General features: G+C 42.8%; 2 protein-coding genes across 10 annotated transcripts in view; one reads left to right on the forward strand and one right to left on the reverse strand.

The window, feature by feature from the left end:
* The window catches only part of LOC141509655 (cell adhesion molecule CEACAM7-like), a 29857-nt gene extending 13632 nt beyond the window's left edge, over nucleotides 1-16225 (forward strand). For 2 of the 3 annotated variants that reach the window (XM_074219349.1, XM_074219348.1), the window contains exons 4-5: nucleotides 9811-10086; nucleotides 14815-16225. In XM_074219349.1, the coding sequence (XP_074075450.1) occupies nucleotides 9811-10086; nucleotides 14815-14921 (383 nt within the window). In that variant the 3' untranslated portion in view covers nucleotides 14922-16225. Of the gene's footprint in view, nucleotides 1-9810; nucleotides 10087-14814 lie in introns of those variants that run through there. The other variant, XR_012474684.1, reaches the window with a different exon arrangement.
* Nucleotides 35-22281, reverse strand: LOC141509653 (uncharacterized). 7 transcript variants are annotated; one of them, XM_074219343.1, is made up of 4 exons: nucleotides 22177-22281; nucleotides 8751-9108; nucleotides 5074-5126; nucleotides 35-3480 (listed from the first exon to the last, which is right to left on the reverse strand). In XM_074219343.1, exon 4 carries the CDS (start codon nucleotides 3471-3473, stop codon nucleotides 2322-2324), a length of 1152 nt encoding a protein of 383 aa, XP_074075444.1. In that variant the 5' UTR covers nucleotides 3474-3480; nucleotides 5074-5126; nucleotides 8751-9108; nucleotides 22177-22281; the 3' UTR covers nucleotides 35-2321. The 7 variants fall into 7 exon arrangements, with proteins under 7 accessions (XP_074075444.1, XP_074075443.1, XP_074075442.1 ...); XM_074219342.1 differs by having other exon boundaries at nucleotides 5074-5174; XM_074219341.1 differs by having other exon boundaries at nucleotides 5074-5201.
* Nucleotides 22282-24145: the final 1864 nt, after the last annotated feature.

Here is a 24145-nt window from a genome sequence, read left to right on the forward strand (position 1 = left end):
CATCTTCAGACTGAGTATTTTGATCCTTCTTGGGCTCATATGCAAAATATTTCCCAATGGTGTTTCTCTTTTTTCTCTGCTTGCTCATTTTCCCAGCCTGAGCCTGTTTTTGGGGTGCTTCCTTTAGCTTTTGGGACACTCCCACAAGGGTCTCAGTGTGTGAGGCTCTGTCCTCCCTCCTGGTCTGTGAATGACCATGTGCGCCCCCCTCTGCCACAGGGCTGAGTTTGGGGGGGGGAGCCTAGACTACAATCAGGATCTGAATGTGGTCAGAGCACCAGAGTCCTGTTGCAGGGGCAGAGGACAGAGCTCTGCAGTCTCTCTCTTAACTCCCCCCTCCCCCAGGTTCAATGGGCTCATGCCCTGAGGGCTCCTGATTAGGGGCTCAGCCTGCTTCCGTTCCTGGCCATGCTGCTCTCTGTGTGCCCTGAAGGCTGGGCTTCACTTCCCTCTGACAGAGGGAAGGCTCAAGTTCTTTTGCTTTGGCAGGTCACCCCTCCAAACCCGGGGAGCAGAGCCTTTCTGCTCTTTTCCAGGTTACCTTGAGTAGAACTGCCTCTCTGTGTCCCTCTGTGGGTTCTGTCTCTTGAAAATTTAGTTAGAGTCCTTAGCTTATGAGTTTTATGAGAGAGGGCCTAAGACAGGATCCTTTCTTGTCACCATCTTGGCTCTGCCCAATTTTTTTTTTTGCAAGGCAAATTGGGTTAAGTGGCTTGCCCAAGGCCACACAGCTAGGTAATTAATAATTACTTAATAAGTGTCTAAGGTCAGATTTGAACTCAGGTATTCCTGACTCCAGAGCCGATGCTCCATCCACTGTGCCACCTAGCCGCCCCTTCACTCCAAATTTCTTAATAGAGCATGGGAGGTAGTAGGAAATCTTTCAAAATGAGGAAGAATTCTGCTGTCATCTTTTGAAATTAGCCCTTAGAAAACTGGAAAGATGACCCAATGAGAGAGTCCTGTGAGTATGATGAATTTGTCCCAGAGACTATTCTAGGACACATATCTTAGTGGAAAAGCTGGTCACAGAGAACCCAAGGATAAAGAAAGGCTGTATCTGGGCCCTCTTGGATTTTGAACATTCAAGGAAACACCCCCTGCCCCTTCCCTGGTTCAGCTTTCATGTGAACCAACATATCTCATGTTGTAGGAAAGGAAACTGCGGTGGGCACCACAAGGGTAAACTGCAGAGGGGAAATCAAGGCGGTCACTCACCTCTAACTGAGGTCTTCGGGCGCGCTCCGGCTTCCAACCTGGGGTTAGGGAGGAAGTTCTTAACCACACACGAGCCTGGATCTCAGCATAAGCGTCTTTATTGATGCACAGATGAAAATGGCCCCCCGAGCCTCAGAGTCGCAGGTTTTTATACAGTTAGCCTTCTTTTCTGGGTACACGCTCCTCCCAAGTTCCAACCCACTGCTGGAGCCATATCCTGTTGACAAAACCGTCCCGGTACCCTATAAGATTTCCTTATAAGGGTAGGTTCAGACTTCCAGGCGTCTCACAGCCGAGGTCATATGACTATGACTCTCATGGGTGGCCTTGGTCCAGAGCTTCCCTTTACAATTCCCCCTTTTTGTTTAATGAAGGGTGTGTGAAGGCCTGCATTGACAATACATCAAGGCTTGAGCCAGCTTTTAACATTTCTATGGAATTACGTACGACTCTGGAGACCAGCGAAAGTATACAGGGTAACAAACATAGCAATAATGGGAGTAACAGAAGAATAACAACACCTATGAGAAGATAATGAAGGAACTTATGGAAATCAAGACCTTTAACCCAATCAAAAAATCCTTTTTCTTGCTTTTCCCCATCTTCCTCATATTTAATAGTGACATTTTGCATCATTTCAATTATATTGTCTAAAGCCTGTAATTCAGAAGTCACATTGGTCATGAATTTTTGATCTTTCAATATGTTTTCAAGCTTCTGAAACACTGTAGAATTAAACGGGATCGGTGTAACACAAACCGGGTAATATTTGTAGTGACATTGCATTCTCATGTACCTCATTAATAATGCTTGTTGATGAACCACTATCTCCAATACTTCTGACACCTTGCTTATTTGCATTACCATTACTTTATCTATAGCCTCTTGATGCCTCCAAGCTAGGTTATTTTGTATCATATAATTTTTCAAGCTTTGAGCAATAAAAGCAACTTCTTTCTGTATCTGAACAATTTGGACCTCTTCTACTATGGAAAGGGCTAAGTTTAGAACAGCCAATCCAGTCTCGAGTGCCCCTTCCCGTTTTTGCCTAGTCAGTTTCCTGATCATGTCCTCAGCTCGGGTATAAGGGAAAGGGGCAGCCCTCACTGGGTGGATAGTATGGGGGGAATCCTTAATAAGAATATCGTTCCTCGTTGTATTGATTCTTTATGTATTACATTGGTGATTCTTGCGCCAGAGCATACTACTGTCCAGCGCTCTTGATACTGATCCTGACTTTTATGAATGAAAGTGGAGTTACAGAGCAGGAAAGCTGCATTACCTACAGTATAAGTTCTTACTTGGAAGTCAAAACACATGACATCCTGATTAAAACGAGGGTGATTGTTACAGGTTCTGTTTTTCTTTTCAAATACCCATTTCCATTGTTCTTTTTGAATAATCTGTGCTGGGAGTTTATTGGGAGGCGCTGTCAACAAAGTAGACACGTGTAAAGGGGATATGGCAGCCCCTATTTTCCACAGATGCCATTGAACAATTCCCTCACCAATTGGGGTTGGTGCCACTAGTGCTGAAGTTCCATTCCTCCCTCCATCCCAAAAGGAAATATTAAGGCCAACAGGCTTATCGGGATGCTGAAGGATGCCTGTGGAACAACTCTGGAACGGGGAAAACAAAGGGCTAAAGGTTGACGAAGGACATGGTGGCAATGCACTACCTTTTTCTTTTGTGGGAGTATATGAGTCATGTGGAATAGCAAGCATCTTTACTGCCAACTGAACAGTGATGTTATTCAAGTCAGTCGCAGAGTGGGAGTGCTGTACAATAACATGGTTATCTAATTTCATACAATGAGTTACGTGAAGATTGACAGACAAACACAGAGGAATAGCATTGGTACTAAATGTCAAATTAGCAAATGTTTTTTCAACCCTTTGGCCCTCTGGCCCAGTCCACGGCCCCTCGAAGAAGGAGCCATTTCCTTTGGTCACGAGAGGGATCGCCTGATGTCTCCAGGTTATCAGCTGAAACACTGGGAGGTCAGGAGTCACCGCCCAATAGTTCGCCTTTTCAATAGGGGTTTGAAGATCTTTCCACGGAATTGCTTTTGCTGCAGCGACGTCCATGTGGAATAACAACATCATCATAGTCAAAGTACTTTTGATGATCTTACTGCTCCTGCGGTATTTCCTTTCCCGCCTCAGCCCTCTCCTTCCTCTCCTCCTCTTTTTTCTCCGTAGCAACTTCTCTGACCCATTTGATGGGCGCCCAGACTTCTTTTCCTTCTGTTCCATCGTCAGGCTGTATGGAGAGAAAGCCTCGTCCCCTTATCCTTACTGTCCCAGGACCATGCCAAATACCCTCATGATTTTTCCAGTACACCTTAGTGCCCGGTTTACATATTGTAGGGAGAGGTATAGCATCAGCTAATTTGGTCTCTGGGTATTGTATTTTTGATTGATTAAAGAAAAGCATTGCAGGAGTTAAGTTCTCATCAGAAATTGCTAGAAAATTATGGGTATATAGGGCCTGTGCTAACCGTGCCGGTAGGGAATTCTTTATGCTCAGGGGAATTCCCCCTTTTTGTTTATCAAGAAGGATCTTTATGGATTTGTTGGCACGTTCAACAATAGCTTGGCCAGTAGGATTATAGGGAATCCCAGTAGTATGTCATATAGAAAATTCAGAACAAAATTGCTCAAAGGCCCGTGATGTGTAAGCAGGACCATTATCAGTTTTTATACTTTCAGGGACTCCAAATGAAGAGAAACAGGTTAAAAGATGAATAATAACTGACCTAACAGTCTCTTTAGGTTGAACTGTGGCCATGATAAATTTGGAGTACGTGTCAACACACACGTGTATCAGATATCTGTTATAATGGGTAACATCCATCTGCCAAATTGCATTTGGACACATGCCCCTTGGATTAACAGAACGTTCTTTAGGTCTGGGAAAAAAGGGAATACAAGTTGAGCATCTTTTTACAATAGCTCTGGCTTGATCACGGGAAAGGCCAAAAAAATGTCTCAAAGATCTGGCGGATAGATGATATTTAGAATGTGCCATGGAAGCTTCTGTCTGTAAGGGACAGAGTAAGGCCCTGTCAACAACATTATTTCCAGAAAAAATGGGACCAGAGGTGGACACATGTGAACGGACATGAAGAACATAAATAGGAGAAGTCCTTTGACATAATAAAGTTTGTACTTTGTATAGGAGAGATGAGATAGTGGAAGAGCGAAGATTGAGCTGAGCTTCAGGAAGATTGCAAAGAGAAGTAGCACAGTAGAGGCTATCTGTAATAAGACTGAAGGGTTCATGTTGTAGTAATTGCAAAGCAAAGATTATAGCTTGGAGTTCATTTTTCTGAGCAGAAGAGTATTCAGTTGGGAAAACTTTCAAGATTTTTCTGGAAGGAACATATACAGCTGCACGGTTCCTTTTTGTAGCATCAGTAAAAACATTAGGACCTGCCACAGGGGACAGAGCTATAACAGATGGGGAACGTGACAATGGAAGTAAAGTCCATCCTCGAAGGGGAGGTGGTAAAGGAAGGGAAACGACAAAGCAAAGGCAGAGTAAAGAGGCCCACTCAGGAATTTCTTCTGAAAATGATCGCAAGGAAATCTCCGAAGCAGAAAGATTCAGAACAGGATATCGGCCATACAAGAGTAAAGAGCGTTCAGCAACAGAGAGGAAGAAGTTAGCTAGCATTTTCCATTTATTTGGAAGAATGCGTTTTTGTTTCTCAGGATAGAGCCACTCCAATACCCCATGCATTTGATAAAGACAGCCAATCGGGGTATTATTTTCCAGAACGGTGGCATATATGGGCTCTTTCGGATCTTGCAGAACCACAACTGATGTAATTTTGTCTAAAATACTACCTACCTGTTGTTTGGCCAAGGGAGTCAACCTCCTGGGGGAATTCAATGATGAGTCTCCTTTCAAAATATCATAAAGAGGATCCATCTGGGAATCTGGAATGGGAACTACCGAGCGCATCCATTGTATAGCTCCTATTAATTTTTGAAAATCATTTAAGGTTTTCAGCTTTTCCAAATTTAATTTTGGAGAATTACGGGAGACATTGTTCCCCTCTATCTTATGTCCTAAGTAATTATATGGCTGTGTAAGTTGAATTTTTTCCGGTGCTATATGTAATCCAAAAAGCTGCAGCTTATCTGTAGTTATTCTTAAAGTTTCTAGTACTTGCTCCTGTTTGGGAGCAGCTATCAGAATATCATCCATATAATGTATTATGGTTACTGTTGAGTCTAACTCTCTAATGGGTTTCAAAATGTTATGAACATATTGTTGACACAGGGTGGGGCTGTTGGCCATCCCTTGAGGAAGAACACAGAATTGATATCTGTCATACGGTTCCTGAAGGTTCTTAGAAGGAACGGAAAAAGCAAATTTGCATCTATCTGAAGGGTGAATAGGGATACTATAAAAACAATCTTTTATATCAATCACAGCTAGGTAAGTCTTTAGGTATGGCTGTCGGACTAGGTAATCCTGGTTGTAAGGGGCCCATGAGTACCATGTTTGCATTCACTTTTCTAAGATCAATAAGCATTCTCCATTTACCTGATTTCTTCTTTATTACAAATAAGGGTGAATTATAGGGGCTTACTGAAGATTCTATCCTCTTGGATTGAAGTAGGTCCCCCACTATATCTTTTAAGGCAGTGAGCTTCTCAGGGGATAAGGGCCATTGATCAACCCACACAGGTGTTTTTGTTTTCCACTGAATAGGGGGACAGCTCACATGTTCAATGACCCCAATTAGTTTAAATGCTCCGGGGTGGTCACATGTAAATTTAGTGCTGATATGAGATCTCTTCCCCATAATGCATAAGACAATCCTGAAATTTGCAACGATTTAAAGAGTCCTGAATGTTCTAAACAAAACCACTGAAGATACCTTGCAGATCGAAGGGCACCTTGGCTGCCTCCTACCCCCAAAATCGTCACTGGATCTGCTTGAGTTGGCCAATCTCCCCATTGATCCATGTTAATGCATGAATTGTCTGCACCTGTGTCTATCATTCCTATAACCTTTCTTCCTTGTACCATGACTTCCAACATAGGTCTCGCCAATTCTATTTTTGTGCACCAATTAATATGTGCCTCATGTTTGTCTTGTAATCTTGTCTCTTTGGCTATTGGTTTTTGTGGGTCAATCGGGATAGGGATATTATGTAAACTAGAAACAAGGATATTCCTCTGACTAGCACAAACGATTTGAGAAGGAATATTCAATAGGTGATTTGTTTCCAAACCAGTTATTAGCCTGTCGTAAGGTTGTTCCTCTATCTCAATTTCCTTGTTTGAGTAAGGTTCTAATAGGGAAGTTGATGAAGCAAGGGGATATATGAAATTTATCTTGGTCACTGGGCTGTCTCCTGTTTTTGAGTTATTCTTTCTCAACACTAGTTCCTTGTTCCCGAGCCACGTCCCCTCTATAAGTTCCTTGTCCCTTACTTTGTTTGTTCCAAGGGGCCTCTCTTGTGAAAAGGGAGGCCCCTCCCCCCGTTTCCCTGAAACGTTCCTCTTTTTGACTGACAGTTTTTTGCGACATGTCCTAACTTTCCACAGGCATAACATTTTGGGGGAGGTTTCTTTGCTTTACACTGAGACTTAAAATGACCCGCTTGCCCACACTGAAAGCCTTTCTTTTGATTAAGGACCATGACATTCTCAACAGTTGTGGCCAAATTGCTAACAATGCCCTGCATGGCTTGGAGGGGGTCATTGACAGGGACATCTATTACCTTATCTAAGAGCTCGTCCAAAGAAGCATTCTTAAGAGATATTCCCCACTGCCTGTTGATAAGGTGGGCGTAATCCCTCCTTGAACAACTGTGTAGCTAACACATCAGATCCTGGACCAGACCCCATGGTTCTTTTGACAGTCTCCAACACTCAGCTTAAAAAATCAGCCGGGTTTTCTTTGGGTCTTTGTCTTAAATTAGTTATCTTTTCTTTAACTTCCCCAGGGGAATCCAAATAGGTTAAGCCTTGTGACCAACATTTGTTAACTGCATTCCTAAGAGGCTCATCATAAGTAGCCTGGATGTCATTTAAGGCAAAGGGGCCTTCTCCCATTAACAGCTGCCTGTTACGGGTCTCTTGTCCTGGGGTATCAATACCCTTATAGAATTTTTCAACCTCTCTTCGTACTAGGGTTATGTAGGTGACATACTGTCCTGGGGAGAGAACTGCACTCATAGTTTCCTTCTAGTCATTTGGTGTCCATGGAGTGTTCATAGTGGCATTGTTCACTAATTGTTTAACATAGGGAGAAGCAGGACCATATTCTGATACGGCTCATTTGATTTCTTTTATCAACAAAAAAGGAACTGGTATTTGAGTAACTACTTCATTGCCCTGTTGATCACGATGATATTCTAAGGGGCAGACAAGAGGGGAAACACCCCATTCCTCCAGATCAAGTCTCTCTCCTTCATTTACCGCCCTCTGTAAGCTCTTCTCAAATTTACTCTCCGAATCTCCTCGTGGTTGTACTGAATGAGATAAACGGAGTCCAGAGGGGACCTTGGGTCCTTTGGCCTCTGGTCGGATTGAATGCGAAAGAAAGGAAGCAGGTGGTAAAATGAGTGGTTGCTCCTTCTTGTAATAATTACTGGAGTGAAGAAGCAAATTATGAGAATCAACTGGGCCCTCCCTGACAGAGTGAGAAAGAGAGGCATGCACTGGGGCTCCTATTATCTGCTCGTCCACTAAGTGGCCTTCCGGCTCCATAAATTGTATTGGTCCCGGAACTTCCTCATTCTCCATCTTCTTGGGCCACCGAGCAGTTCCTTCTTCTATATTTTTTCTGCGCCACTCCTCAAGTTCCTGTTTTCTATTTTCTGTGTGCCACTGTTCTAATTCCTGTCTAGCTCTGTTACTACGGGTAATCTCTTCTTTTATTTTATCCGGAATTTGGTGTAAATCATCCCAAGGATATAAGGCAGTCTCAGTCTCCTCGCCAGGCACTTCATCATAACCATGTTCAGATTTATCATCCTTCTCTGACCCACAAAGAGAAGGACCTACTTGGCTCGAGCCAGGCACTTTCACTTTTATCTCCTCTGGCTCTTCTAATAAAGAGCAAACAACTTTGTAAAATTTAAAATCCATAGGGGTAAGATATTCAGGGTCTGTTTGATGGTACAAACACATCTGCTGCCCTATAACTCTCCAACCCTTAGCATCTATCCTGGAATGTTCTACCCAGGGAGATACAACAACTAGCTTCTCTACAAAATCTTTGCATTGTTTCAAATGTGGCTTCAAACCATTTATTTTACACAGCTTATAAAGCTTGCAAGCCAAAACACCTTTGTCTGCAGGCTCCACCACCAGGTTACTAATACCCTTCCCCATCTTGAGATTTCTTACTTTCTCAAGATTGTGTGTGGTTCTCCTTGATTAGACCTGCTAATCAAGGCCACCTACAATTCTCCCTCATTTTTAGTCTGGTCCCTGTTCGGGCGCCATTTGCAGTGGGCACCGCAAGGGTAAACTGCAGAGGGGAAATCAAGGTGGTCACTCACCTCTAACTGAGGTCTTCGGGCGCGCTCCGGCTTCCAACCTGGGGTTAGGGAGGAAGTTCTTAACCACACACGAGCCTGGATCTCAGCATAAGCGTCTTTATTGATGCACAGATGAAAATGGCCCCCCGAGCCTCAGAGTCACAGGTTTTTATACAGTTAGCCTTCTTTTCCGGGTACACGCTCCTCCCAAGTTCCAACCCACTGCTGGAGCCATATCCTGTTGACAAAGCCGTCCCGGTACCCTATAAGATTTCCTTATAAGGGCAGGTTCAGACTTCCAGGCGTCTCACAGCCGAGGTCATATGACTATGACTCTCATGGGTGGCCTCGGTCCAGAGCTTCCCCTTACAGGAAACACCTAAGGACAGGGGGGAATCAGAAAGAGGATTCAAAAAATATTCTGTAAATGTGTATGATCTGTGCCTATATACAAGAAATAGTCCTGGTCACAGGGAATACTTTTATGGATTAGAAAACTCTGAATTTCAAGGAAGTCTCCTGACCGCAAGCCTAGGACTTCTGCACTCCACTGCTAACTGATCTCTGTCTTCTCCTTCCTTTTTTCCCTTTGCAGTTAATATATTCTTTTCCTCTCTGAACACCCATAGCCTATTTCTGACCTATCCCCTCAGGAACAGGACAAGATCTTTATCAAGGTGTGGAAGAGAACCTGTCTTCTTGAAGTTCAGGCCAAGTGTAAATAAACTCCCAGGTTCTGCCAAGCTAGAAATGCCACAAGTACAGTCCAAGAAATGGAATCTGTCATCCCTGGACCAACCTGCTGCTTTGACTTGTGAAGGTTTGGTATTGGAGACCTAGGCTCCAAGTGATGTCTTTGACTGCAATAGCAACTCAAGATGAGTTTTCTCCTAAGGACTGGAGAAACTGATATTTCAGAGAAAGAGATGTCCATGATAATCATATCATAGATTGTTTTAGATTCATCTTCTAGGGATTCTGACCTTGCTGTGGTTTCAGAGCCTACTTGAAAATCAGATAGTTGGTTGTAAGAGTAAGAAAAAGGAGCAAACAGTCATTTTTTTTCTATTTTCTGTCACAGAGCGACTATCCAAACCTACCATTGTCAGTACTACCATGGGCCCAGTGAATAAAACGGACAATGTCTCCTTGACATGCCAGACTTTGAGTCAAGATGTCACATTTCAGTGGTTCCCACCTGAAGGCTCCCCAGCCAGTGACAGAAGAAAACTGTCCCTAGACAACAAGACACTCACTATAATCAATGTCATAAGGGAAAACCAAGGATCCTATCAGTGTGGAATCTGGAGCCCAGTCAGTCACATCTTGAGTGATCCGTTCACACTGACTGTTACCAGTGAGTATTTCTCTTTCTCCTTGGTGCATCTTTATAGCCTAGTGATGTGATTTCAGAGGTCAGACTACTTCAGTCCCTTGTCAGAGCTGAAGATCAAGTCTCTGACTATTTTGTTGTTGATGTTGTCGTATTCCATCTTATGTTCCATTCCATTCTCCCTTAACTTCTAAGGTTGCAACTTCAATGAATGTCCCAGGAACCTGTGGTCTTTGCTTTATTCCATTTCATTTGTTTCTGTGGTCCCACATCGGGGTGTCTAGTCTTGGTTGCCATGGAAGTTATGATTCTTATAGGACTCACTCTGATTCCCTTTTTCAAATGAATTCTGGAGATAGGAAAAATTTAAATGTTGTCACTTTTATGCAAATAGATTTACTTTTGTAATGATATACTTTGTCCTTGTGACATGAAAAATAATATGGAAAATATGACTGATATGAAACCAGATTCTGTTCCAGGTAAAGGCTGCCATAGTTTTAGCATCAGGTAGCTGGGTCTAATTTCTAACCTCTGCCTCAGTTCACTGGCCTATTGGTTCACTTGACCATCAGCCCATGTGATAGTGGTTGCAAACTAAGAGTGATTTTGTGTCTTATATGATAGATCACTGGCGCTTTTGATTAGGAATAGAAAAGAATATCCATGGTTTCAGCCCTGTGTGGCATTTTTCAAAAAACTATGTATTAGAGAATATATGTATGCATTGAAGTATAAGACCTTTATAGACCAATGCGGAAAATAGGAGTATTACATTCATCTTATATAGCTCACAATTCAATAAAAAATTTTAGTCAACAAAGTCCTTAGAAGAAAAAATCGAAAATTGTAGATTAAATAACTTAATTCTAAAGTACTGGTGGGTTATATGTCCTCTTATCCAGAGTAAGTGAACCCATTTCTATGAGTAAACCTTTTTTTTTAACTTGTATAAAATGGTAATCATTATCTTTAATGACATGGAGCACTTGAAATGCAAAGATGACGGACATGGATTGGAAAAACAGACAAGGCAGAAAAATCAGTAAGGAGACTTTAGAAAAAATTAAGATGCAAAATTACAATGGCTTGAATTTAACCAAGCTACCATGGGGGAAGAAAAAGGTAACTGAGGAATGAAATCTAGGAAGGCTGGGAGAGACAGATCATCTAACCCAAACTACATTATTATTTTTTTTATATTTAATATTTATTTTTTCTCATTTTGTACAAATTTTTTATACATTAATAAAATATTCTTGTTTAAGAGTAAACAAAATACCCCGTTCCCCCCGCAAAAAACATAGACTTACTTGAGCGATAAAGTAAAGGGGAGAGAAAAAAATTAAAATTTAAAAAAATAATAGTAATAATTGTAGGTATGGCCAGGTGGCACAGTGGATGGAGCACCAGCCCTGGAGCCATGAGCACCCAAGCCCACATCCAGCCCTGTACACCCAACAATCACCCAGCCGTGACATGTAAGCCACCTGAACCCCACTGCCCTGCAAAAACCAAAAAGAAAAAAGACCCCAAAATAAAATAAAATAGTAATAATAGTAGGGGTGACTACGTGGCAGACAGAGCATTGGCACTTGAGTCAGGAGCACCTGGCTCCAAATCTGCCCACAGACACCCAACAATCACCCTGCTATGCAGCCCCAGGTGGGCCACCCAGCCCCATTTGCCCTGTATCCCCCCCCCAAAAAATGTGCTTGAGTCTTTGTTTCAACACCAACAACTCTGTCGTGAGTGGGTCACATTCTTTATGATAAGTCCATCGCAAAAGTTACTTCCATATTTTTCCACTGTTGCCATTGCTGATCTTAACTCCCTTCTTTCATATTTCTCCACTACCATGTAGTATATTTTTCTCTCTCCTTTCACTCGGACTCTGCTGTAGCGTAGTTGAGTGGCGCAACAGACAGATCCCTGGCCCTGGGACCAAGAGGCCCTGAGCCCCCATACCACCCCTTAGGCCCAGCATCCATCTGACCCTATGGTCCCGGACAGGTCATCCAATCCCAGCCCCTTGCAAGAAGTAAAAAAGAAAATGTGTTATATCTGAACACTCTCCCCCCATGGTCCATCCTCTCCTCCATTACTCACATCACACCCCCTTCCCCCTGTCCCCTCCCTCCTTCTTACTCCAGATGCCTATACCCCATTGAGTATATATGCTGTTTCCTCTCCTAGTCACCTCAGATGAGAGCGAAGATTCTCTCATTCCCCCTTGCCTTCCCCCCTTCCATATCATTGCAGTAGCTCATTATAATAAAGAAAAATATTATTATATGAAATATCTTGGTCTATTCCCCCTCTCCTTTTTCTTTCTCCCATTACATTTCCCTTTGTTCTATTGACTCCATTTTTACACCATATTTTATCTTCAAATTCATCTTTCTCATGTGCTTCAACTATAAAATCTCCCTCTACCTGCTCTATTAACTGAGAAGGTTCATATGAGTATTATCAGTGTCATTTTTCTATGCAGGAATACATGCAGTTCATCATCATTAAGTCCCTCATATTTTCCCCCTTTCCTCCAATCTCTATGCTTCACCTGAGTCCTGTATCTGAAGATCAAACCTTCTATTCAGCTCTGGCCATTCCAACATGAACATTTGAAATTCCCCTGATTCATTGAAAGTCCATCTTTTTCCCTGGAAAAGGACATTCAGCCTTGCTGGGTAGTTGATTCTCGGTTGCATTCTAAGCTCTTTTGCCTTCCGGTATATTATATTCCAAGCCCTATGAGCTTCCAATGTAGTTGCTGCTAAGTCCTGTGTTATCCTGACTGCAGCTCCACGATATTTGAACTGTGTCCTTCTGGCTGCCCCAGGGAGTAGAGCCTTCCTTTCTGCTCTTTTCCAGGTTACCTTGAGTAGGAGAACTGCCTCATTGGATCCCTCTGTGGGTTCTGTCTCTCGAAAATTTTGAGTCCTTAGTTTCATAGATTTATGAGAGAGCACCTAGGACATGATCCACTCTTGTCAACATCTTGGCTCTGCCCCCTACATTATTTTTTGGATTGATAAATTGATGTCCAGATTCCTCAGCTAGCAGATGACAGGCCCAGGTATCTAGATGACAACCAAGAGCTTGTTCTGTTCCAGTACTCTGCCTTTCAGGGATAGCCATGAGAGACACACTTGAATGATTTTTAATCGAATTTAGAGATTTAAGATTACATAGGGGAAAATGGTTTGAAGGATGAATTAGGAAGGTGAGAGAACAGAAACAGGAAAACTACTCAGAAAACTGTTGCCATTAGGAGAAGTAGGAGTAGACTATTTACATGGACCTATTTTAGATAAAGAAATTGAACAGGCTATAAATGAATTTCCTAAGAAAAAAGCAATGAGATCAGATGCTTTACAAGTGAATTCTAGCAAACTTTTAAAGATCAGCTAATGCCAATTTTACATAAAGTACTTGAAGTAAGGAAAAGATTCTCTTAAACTCTTGTCATGAAACAAATGATACTGATAGTAAAAACCAAGAATAGAAAAACAAAGAAAGAAAATAAAAGACCAATTATATTCATGGAAATGGATACCTAAATTCTAAACTAACTAAAATATTATGATGATATATTACAAAGATTATGCATTATAACCAAGTGGGATTTATACTAAGATTACAGGGATGGTTAAATATAAGAAAAACTATTAATATAATTTATATTTCAATTTCAAGACTTTTTGCCAAGTTGATTTAGGACAAAGGAAAAGGAAAAGAACCCATCTGTTGCAAAATAATTTTAGCAGCTCTCTTTGTGGTGGCAAAGAACTGAAAATTTGGAAGATGCCTGTCAATTGTGAAATGAACAAGTTTACTATTGTGCTTTAAGAAATGATATGCACAATGATCTTAGAAAAACTTGGATAGACTTGTATGAAATAACGAGTGAAATGCACAGAACCAAGTTAATATTGGATATACTAACAGCAATATTTTAAGGATAACTTTGAGTAACTAACACGCCTTATTATAAATAAGCAAATTAACTACAAAAGAAATGTGAAGGAAGATGCTATCAGCACCCAGAGAAAGAACTGATGAAAGGAAGCATGTATAGAATAGTTGCATGCATAGCCATTTCTAGTGTGGGGGAGATATGTAAGATTAAAAAAAAAGTTACCCCAATAGCTTTGATAAATGTTTAAAAGGGATAGCAAATTGGACACAGTAGATTTGCACTTTCATGCACAATCATCTTTTTTCTATACTACTATATTATAGAAATTCTTTATTTCTTAATTTCACAATAAAATAATTAAAAAAACTAATGACAATCTGGAAGAGAAAAGATGAGGGATTGTGGAGTAGAAGAGAAGAAGAAAGATTAGCTAGGAGAGATCCTGGTCAAAGTGAATCACTTCAAGCAATGACAACATTAGGAAGAATATCACAGTATTGGATTAGATGTGAGGTTTGAAGTAGGGAGATCAAAGCAAGTCAGAGATAGGTGATTGGGAGATTGGGGGTATTTTCAACCCAAACAGAGAATCCTCAGTTCAGAAATTGAGTATGTAGAGTCAAAGGGCTTAATCAATATTAAATTATCCTCAATAACTTGCCAGCTATAACAAAATGGACCTTGTTGAGTGGATACCCAGAGTGACAAACAGAGGCCAAGTTGGCTTCATTGATCAACAGGCATTTATTAAGAATTTATAAAGTGCTAAATTGTTCATGTCAAGAATCTCTCAAAAAATCTCACAGTTCTTTTCTTCTCTGTCTAAACAGACACATCTCCAGAAGGAAGAAAAGTCTCCTTATTCTCTAAAGGGAGCACTGCAGTCATTGTGACTGGAGTTCTCCTTGGAAGTCTCTTCTATTCTTCACAAGGGTAGATTTTTTTAAACAATGTTGTGACCAAAGAGAACTCTGAAGGACTTATGATGAAAAATATCATTCATCCCAAGGACAGAGCTTATGGCATCTGAGTACAGTTTGAAGCATCCTTTATTTTTTCCACTTTATATTTTTGAAATTGCTTTTTTAGCAGAGGGGTTATGGCCAACAAAAGATGATTGTAGTAATGTTTTTCATGACTAAGCATTTTTATAATAAAATATTGGAAGTTAAGAGTGATGCTTCCTCTGATTTTCATCCCTCCTAGTCTGTCTTCTGAGAGGAAACCAGATGATCTGCTGCACTCTGTACCCATTTGTGGAACCTAGTCTTCAGCCCTTTTTTCAAACTCCTCCTTTTCAGCACTGATTCTCTTGGGTGGCTGCCTTCCCTGGGCTGTCATGCCTCATACTTGATTGTTCCTTGGAAAAAGGTGTTCGTTTCCCACTGGAGTGGCTCATTCTTTCTCATAGCCTCAAAAGAACTAAATTCCAAGAAAGCAGAAGTAGAAAGCTGAAGTCAATCCTCTGGGGCTTAGGTTTGTCAGGGCTATGACCACTGAGGAATCTTTATGCTCTCCAGCTGACTAGAATCACAGAACATTAGAAATATGGAAGATGCCCAAAGTTACCAGGAAATCAGACCAGAGAGAGTGGAGGAGAAAAGTGAACTCAACTTTGTATTCAGCCTTCGACAGGCTTGGCCAGGGAAAGTTTTCTATCCACCTCTTTATCACTTGGAGTCTGAGGGGCTTCCTATTAGGAAGAAAATCCATGTACGGAGACTCAGTGTGGAAACAACTTGTTCACCAAGGTCCAAAGACTATACCTCTTCTCAACAAATCGAGACTAGGATATTTAATTTTGCATACCATGGGTCATTTGTCTTTCTTCATTTTTATTTTTTGTTTTCCTGCTCCTCATTCTCTCCAGTTAGTTTCTTCTCCTACACCAACTCTTGGGTGCCTGAGTAACAGGGGAAGAGAAGGTGAAATCCCAACAAGCTCAGCCTCCTTCAATAAGCCTTATGCCAGGTATGAACTCCCAACTTCATCCTACATTTTTATCACTTATAAGTCACATCACAGATAATTTATTTTTAAATTAATGTTAATGTTTAATACAAATATAAGAAAAGGAAAAATTGACATGTACACATCAGAACAATGGAGAGAATTCAATATAAAGCAATAAATTTCCATTTCAAGAAAGCCTAGATAATAAATATTTCACATTATCTTTTCTTTCTTTTATTCTCTGCACTGCTTTATTTTTTCTCATTTCCCATATATAAACACATAAAAATTCATAGGCAAATATAGATAAATATATGACCATACTATGCTTATTTTAACTTGTTCTCTCTCTGAAAGTGGATAACATCTTTCAATATATTTCTAGATTCATCAACTCATTGTTTCCTACACCAGAGCAATCAACCTTTTATTGTCTAGTTCCTGACTGTGCAGCAGGCCATCAGAGAAGGGGCTGTGCTCTATGAGCAAAGCAGAATTGAAGTAGCTCAAAGAAAACATGAGATGTGCAAGTTCAGAGAACCCACCTCATGTTTTCACAAGGACTATTTGTGCCCAACCTACGCTAGAGCATTCCAAGCTCGTATTGGTTTGATCAGTCAGTCTGACATCAGATGTTATGCCCAAGCTGATACAGAATGAAAAGACCAGAACTAGGAGTTCACACAGTAGCCAGAACAATGATTTGGAAGTGAAGAATTCTGAAAAGGTTCCAAGGGGGAAAAATCCCAATTTCAAAGATGGGTAATGAAACATTCCCTCCACCCCTTGATGAGAGGGGTGATGGATATGGCCCTTGGGAAATGAACCTTAATTTCCTGGAGAGATTAGAGGATGCTCAAAGATCCAGGTTTTGTCTCACAAAGCTAAGAGAAGCAGAAAGGAATGAATCAGAATAGAAAATGAGAGAATAAAAGTATTTCTTTATGCAGATATGATGACACATTTGGAAAATCTGAAAGATTCATTCTAAAAGTTAGCTGAAATAAATTTTAGTAAAGGAACAGAATATAAAGTAAATCCACAGGAACCCTCAGAATTCCTACATATCACAAAGCCCTACAAGAAGAAACAGAGATAGCTTGTTTAAAATAACTATACAATATAAAATACCTAGGCGTACACCTACCAAAATAATCCCAGGACCTATATAATCAAAATTATTTTAAAATTTTTATACAAGAAAAATCACATGTAAATAATAGGAAACATAATTGCTCATTGGAAGACAGTGCCAGTATAATAAAAGGGACAATTTTACCTAAACCAATTTATTTATTCAATTCCATCCCAATTAAATTATTTTAAAAATACCTTAATGAATTAGAAAAACCTGGGGAGATGATGCTATGCCTTCTGGGGTCCTGAGAGGGATCAGGTTGTAAATTAGTCAAGATTCACAGCTCAATCTCCCCTTCCCATTCATTCCACTGGATCAAGAGTGGCCCTTCCCACCCTGTCTCTTCAGTTCAGTTCTGCTTCAGAATGGCTTGATTCTGTGATTGCCCCTCTCCCCCTCCATTCCCTGAGACTGAATGTGCCACAGGAATGTGTTGAAGTTTATTTAATTTGGAAAAATACATTAATCAGCCAGGCAGGCACTGCTCTGAAGATCCCTGCATTATGAAGGTAACAATTCTGCCCATTCTCTCAAAGGGTATGATTGGTGTAACACTAATGGCAGCATTTTGAGGACAGGATGGCTGTTTCAAACAGCTGAGGATGAAGGAAGAGGGGGAGGAAAGAGGCAGAGGTCAACGGGGTCCCCCTGCTCTCCTGAGGCATCCAGGTCACTTGTCACCAAAGTATGGGTGATAGAAGCTGGGGGATAGGTGAGTGAATATTTGGAAGGGAGTCATGTACCTACATCTCCATCTCTCTGTTCCACTCTCTGCAGGGGTTCTGAAATTTTCAGATCCCAAACCCAAGGAGGATATTCCCGACCAAACACTGGGTGCATTTTAAGACTGACAAGAGTTTAGCTCATAAGAGGATATTGATTTTTCCAGGTAAATATAAGCTAAGAATGTTCAGTGAACTGTCCATGTTGATGCAGGGAAAAGATGGAGAGAATTATGAATGTAGCAGAAAGAAAATTTGTAAATCTTAAAGGCTTTGAAATCTTCTTAAATTGGTTAGAGGTCCCTCATTCTTGAGGTGTAAATCGACTACCATTATTTCATTGTTTAATGTAAAATTTGTGTCCCGATCTCCTCAGGAATCAACCCTCTACCTAATTCTGGGTCCAGTAAGAGGGAAGGGTATTCACCTTTTGTCCTCTGGATAAGGAGCAAGACCATAAAAATCTGGGTTGGACCTCCTCTGCTCAGGGCCAATTGTCTCTGACTCTCTGGCCCAGTCAACTCTGCTTGGCTGTTCTTTTATCTCTGTCTCTCTCTTTACCTACTGCTTTCTTATGTGTTGTAACTTCTTTTAATAAATCTGTTTTTCTTTCCACACCTGAATTCCCTGGTCTAAGTCTTGATTCTTCACTCGGCAGTAATCAGACTCAAACAAGCCAGTGGCTACTATGTCACACACCCAGTAAACATCAGAGCTGAGATCCAAATCCAGGTATCTGGTTAAACTTCCTTACTCTACATCACAGATTGCTTAATTCCAGGCCTGGCAGGTTGAAATGCCCCTTTTGTGCCCATTGCTAGAGGTCTCCTCTTAACTCTGCGTCTCTGTGGAGCTGATCCTTGTGTTGCTCATCAACAGGACAGGGTGAGGCCAATCCTCACTAATAACTCTTCTCAACCACCTGGGTCATTCAACACAGAAGCTTTCAGGTGGGGGATCTGGTGCTTTAGGAGAGGGTCTTGGAAGTAAAATTCCATGTTCTTTCGGTTCCCCTTTGGAATTCTATCTCCCCTAAAGCCCCAGAGGCTGGATCCTTAAGGAGCTGCCCTCCTGGAAGAGATTTCCCAGCCCTTATTAGGTCAGGATGGCAGACAGTTTGTTAGGCAACAATCGAAGTGGAAATTGGGATGTGGTCACAATGCTTAGGGAAGAATTAGCGCTTCATAAATGTTTGATTAAACAATAAACTAAGCATGAGTCAATATTTTGTGATGAAACAGCCAAAAGCATTCATCTGCTCTTACTTCAAAACTTCATGGATCTATAACTTCCTTATAATGTCATTCCTCCACCAATGCAGATTTCCACCCCTCTCTATTCCTTATCAGACTGCCTGAGACTGTCTGCTGTGGCTGAGCTGTCACTTGGTCTGAGATTATCTGGTGCTCAGCATCTCTGGTTTAATTGGACTGGTCCTCCCAAAACAGCTATGTCCCTGGGGCCATCATCTGAGCCTTTCCAGTCTATTAGATTGGAAACCATCTAGGACCCTGGGCCACCGCCCCATTGTTTCATGGAGAGTTTCAGGTTGCTGGGGGGAGATGATCACAGTCCAGTGGGAGGGAGCTCACGGTTGGCCCCAATACTGTTCACAAATCAGGGGAGTCCTGTCTCCAGCCACAGACCTTGCATTGAAAGGGGGGGGGGGAATCATCCAGAGGAGGTGACCAGAAGGGGAGGGGACTTGCAATTGTATCATAAGAGTGAATTGTACAAACAACCAGAGAAACTAAGACTTAGTGGGGCCTGGTCACCATCTGCAAATATCTGAAGTATTATTCCGTGGCAGAGGGAATCAGGTTGGTTCTGTTTTCCCAGAAGGGAAAATGAGGAACAAAGTTCTTGGAAATTCCAATGATTCAGCTCAGGAAAAAACTTTACAACAATCAGATGTCAATCTGGATTGAGCTATTTCAAGAAATGGTGAGTTCCCCATCACTAGAATTACTCAAGTAGAACCTGGATAAATATTGGGGGGGGGCATTAGGGAGAGGTTTCCTTCACCCTAATTAGGGGCATCTATGACTCTTTGTGCCTACCCTGGCTGTGTGAGTGAACACATTCAAGACTCTGAAAAACTCTCAAGTCCTGGAATAGAAGTCTTTCCTTCTCTAAGCAATCACATCAAACTCTCAAGCCTCCATTATCTGCTTTGTAAAGTGGGAGGCCAGGATCCTGCAGATGAAAGGAACCTAGAAAGCAGCTAGTTCAGCTCCCTCATGATACTGAAGAGGAGCTAAGGCAGCATATGGAGCTTCAGTTCAAAGCCCAGGGTAAGAATAATATGTACACTCAGTACTTTCTGGAAGGAATTGTGTACATTATGAAGTGCCGTAGGAACAAGCTCCAGGTGAGGGGGAGACTGAGGAAGATAGAATGATGGGAGCAGGGCTGCTTCTGATCTTTGATGCCAGAGACACTGGGACTGTCAGGCTGGTGGAGCCCAGGGACCCCATCTCAGGATGGTGTTAATAATGTAGAAAATGAAATTCAAAGGTAGTCGGTTCTCTTGAACCAGTTGTCAGCATTTTTTCAAAAAGGAAATTTATAAATTCCAGGTTAAGGACCCCTGGATTAGAATGAGATGGCTGTGAGAGGCATCAAGGAGCCTCAGTGGATAGGGAGGGCATTGGACCTGGTTTAAGAAAGACTTGAGTTGAAATTGGATCTTAGACATTTACTAGCTGTGTGGTCCTGGGCAAGTCATCTCACCTCTGCCTCAGTTTCCTGAAATGTAAAATGGGAAAAACAGTAGACTCTATCTTACAGGGTAGTTTAGGGAATCAAATGAAAATATATTTGTAAATTTTAATTGGTATGAATAATAATCTGATTAACCATATTGATGATGATAATGAGCATTTATAGAGCACCTATGATTTATAGAGGTATATAGTAAGCACTTAATAATTGCTTGCTCCTTTCTCCCATCCCCAACTTAGTCTCTAGTTTGTGTACCTCCTGGGACCTGTCTGGGAGAGTAGTCCATCTCACTTAGTCCCAAACTGCCTTCAAAGTACAGTTCAATGATCCAACTATTCTGGAGAGCAATATGAACTATGCCCAAAGAGAAATAAAACTGATCATATCCTTTGACCCAGCAGTACCAACGCTAGGCCTGGGGAAGCTAAGTGGTTCAGTGGATAGAGTACTGGTCTCAGATTCAGGAGGACAAGAGTTCAAATCCAGCCTCAGACACCTGCCACTTAGTAGCTGGGTAAGTCATTTAACCCCGATTGCCCCCATCCAGGGTCATCTCCAGTCATCCTGATTCATGTCTGGCCACTGGACCCAGATGCTACTGGAGGAGAAACTGAGGCTGGTCATTTAGCACAGCATCCCCTCCCTCAAATACAATTCACATGCTTGTTATGACATCACCTCCTTGATGTTGTGATCTTCTTCAAAAATGAAGGACAAACATCATTATTGTACTAGGCCTATATCCAGAAGAAATCATAAAAGACAGGAAAAGTCCAAAGTATTCACAGTAGCTCTTTTTATAGTGGCAAAGAATTCAAAATTGAGGGGATGCCTATCAACCAGGGAATGGCTGAATAAGGTGTGATATATGAATGTGATGGTGCACTACTGTCCTATAAGAAACCTCTAGAGAAGCATGGAACAAATTATACGAACTGTTGCTGAGCAAAGGGAGTAGAACCAAGGGAACATTGTACACAGAAGCAACAACCTTGTGAGTTGACCAGTCTTGGTGAATGAAGCTCTTCTCAGGAGTTCAGAGCCAGGACATCCCTAGGAGACGCGCTATGGAATGGACGATGTCGTCCACATCCAGGGGGCGAAAAACAAAAGAAAAACCCCAAATCTCCAGAATTCGAATCAACACTTCATTCACTTTTTTTTTTTTTACCGTATTTTAGGCACAGCGTTAAGCGACTCGTCTCATGTCTCACAGCTGGCGATTACTGTCCGGGGTCACGTTTGAACTCGGGTCCCCCGACGTCAGGGCCAGTGCTCTATCCACGGCGCCGCCCAGCCGCCGCCCTCCCCTTTGGCTCACCTTTCAAACACTTCTCTTAGGCAGACTATACCTATTATTGAGCTGGGGCCGCTCACAGTGACCGAGGCTCCTCCGCCGGCCCGGGTCCCCCCTGCGGGGCCGGGGATCCCCCCGCGCGGCCCGGGCTCCCGCCCCGTCACGCAGGGCAGGTTGGAGCGCAGGCTCCTCCATGCCCGGATGGGGGGCAGCGGGGGAGGGGCTGCTCCGGGGGGGGCCCAACCCCGCCCCCGCTGAGGGTCCCGGACAGGGGGTCCTGGGCTAGAGCCCCAAACTGGCCGCCCTCATCCCTCCCTCCCCGCCAGGAAGGGAGCGAAAGAATCCCAGGGCTCCGTACCCGTGCGCAGAAGACACTTCGGTACCATAGAGGCAGGGGAGAGTGGAGAGGCGCGGGGGACGGAGCCGGAACCGGAAGCTGAGAGTAGGGGGCGGGACCTGGGAGAAGGAGGGTCTGAACCGGAAGAGGAGTGGGAAAGAACCGGAAGAAGAGGAGGTGGGGGGCGGAACCTTGGGGTGAGGGGAGGGGACGAACCGGAAAAAGAGGAGGGGGGGGTTGCTGGACGACCGGAAGCCTCCTCCGAGCCTCTGGAACCGAGTGGGCCCTGCTCGGGAGCGGAAGGAAAGGGCAGCCAATGGCGCCGGGCTCGCCTCCCGCGTCGCCTCCCGGCCGGTGCTCCCGGCCCCCCAGCGGCCCACCTTCTGCCCGGCCCGGGCCTCCCCGCTGCCCGCGCCCTCGGCGCCGCCCCTGGGAGCTCGGCCCGGGCTGACAGAGCAGACCTTGTCCCTGCCTGAGGGGCGGGAAGCGCCGGGCCGGGCCGGGATCCGCCGCCTGCGGAGGGGAGCGCATCGGCAAACTACCAAGCCCTTTCCGCTTCTATGGATCTCAACGTTTTTTGCGTTTATTGTCGTGAGAATCGCTTCTGTTAATCATTTCCCAGGCGCTGCCACAGCCGTGCGGCCCTCGCTTGCGTCCCACTTGGCCGCCCTGCACGATCCTCCCGGTGTCTTGTAATCTTCCCGTTAGTCCTTTACCATTTTGGCGTGGATAGGTTGTTTTTGCAAGGCAGTGGGCTTAAGTGGCTTGCCCAAGCCACACAGTTGGGTCGTTATTAAGTGTCTGAAGCCGGAGTTGAACTCAGGTCCTCCTGACTCCAGGGCCGGTGCTCTAACCACGGCCGTACCCTTTGGCATCTCTAATGAATGAAACTGGTACGTATTTTTTTTTTTACTTCTGGCTGAGGCGTCGCTACCATGTCTTCCATGAGTCCAGAAGGATCCCTTCCTGGCCCATGATTCTAAATTATTCACTTCATATTGGAATCAGTTGATCCTCACAGGTTGCCTGTAAATCTGTCCTTTTGTCTTGGGAAGGTCTGTTCAGATCTCCTATTCTGCTAATGACAGTTTTCAGAGCAGTTTTCCTGCCTCTCTTCTCTCATCTAATTCTTTCTTCATACCTCTGTCCAAATCTAATCTTCCTTAAATACCATTTACTTTTCTCCTCAAAAACCTTTAAATCTCTCCTATCCGTCCCTGAAAGGTAGTGCACTAGAAGAGAAATAGCTCCGGGTTTGGAACCTGGAGACCTGGTCCCATCCTTTGTTAGCTTTGGCATCTGGGGCAAGTTCTTTCTGATCTTTCTGATCTGTCTCCAACACTCATCCCAAATTTAAATCCTGACCTTATCTTTTTCTCCTTCCACCCTACTCTGATGAAATTCAAAGCTTCATCATTTTCCATCTGAATTTTTTTCAATGCTTTCTTACTGGTCTTCCTGCTTCTAGTCTTTCTTACAATCCATGTCCTTCAGTTTTGCATTTCAAGAGCTCTTTGTATTATGGAAGATAATGATTAACATCTGCTATAGGATGGACTAAAGTTTGCTCATGGAAGTGGGGTCATTTACTCTGGACAAGAGGAAAGACGACCCACCAGTACTTTAGAATTAAGTTATTAGTCTATAATTTTCAATCCATTCTTTCAAGGACCTTATTAAATATAATTTTTATAGCACTGTGTATCCCAGATCAACTCCTGGGGCAAATTCAGCAGGCTCACATGACTCCATCCTTGGGTCATCCTTCCTGAGCTGTCTAAGGATTAATTTGCAGAGGACTAGGTTAGAAATATTTATTTTTCCTGATTATTTTTCTTCCCCATTTTGGTAGAGTCCCCACTCCTTCCCTAATTAAGTTTAGCATGAGAAAGAATGTTCCAGCTGTGTGACCTTGGGCAAGTTTTAACCCCATTGCCTTAAAGAAAATTTTTTTATCCATTAAGGCCATGTGGTATTGGCCAAGAATCTG

The sequence above is a fragment of the Macrotis lagotis genome, chromosome 1, assembly GCF_037893015.1.
Source record: "Macrotis lagotis isolate mMagLag1 chromosome 1, bilby.v1.9.chrom.fasta, whole genome shotgun sequence".
NCBI classification, from domain to species: Eukaryota; Metazoa; Chordata; class Mammalia; order Peramelemorphia; family Peramelidae; genus Macrotis; species Macrotis lagotis.

Bases quoted from the DNA above. Each gene is read 5' to 3' on its own strand.
- LOC141509653 (XM_074219343.1), bottom strand. From the start codon at position 3,473: ATGGAACAGAAGGAAAAGAAGTCTGGGCGCCCATCAAATGGGTCAGAG.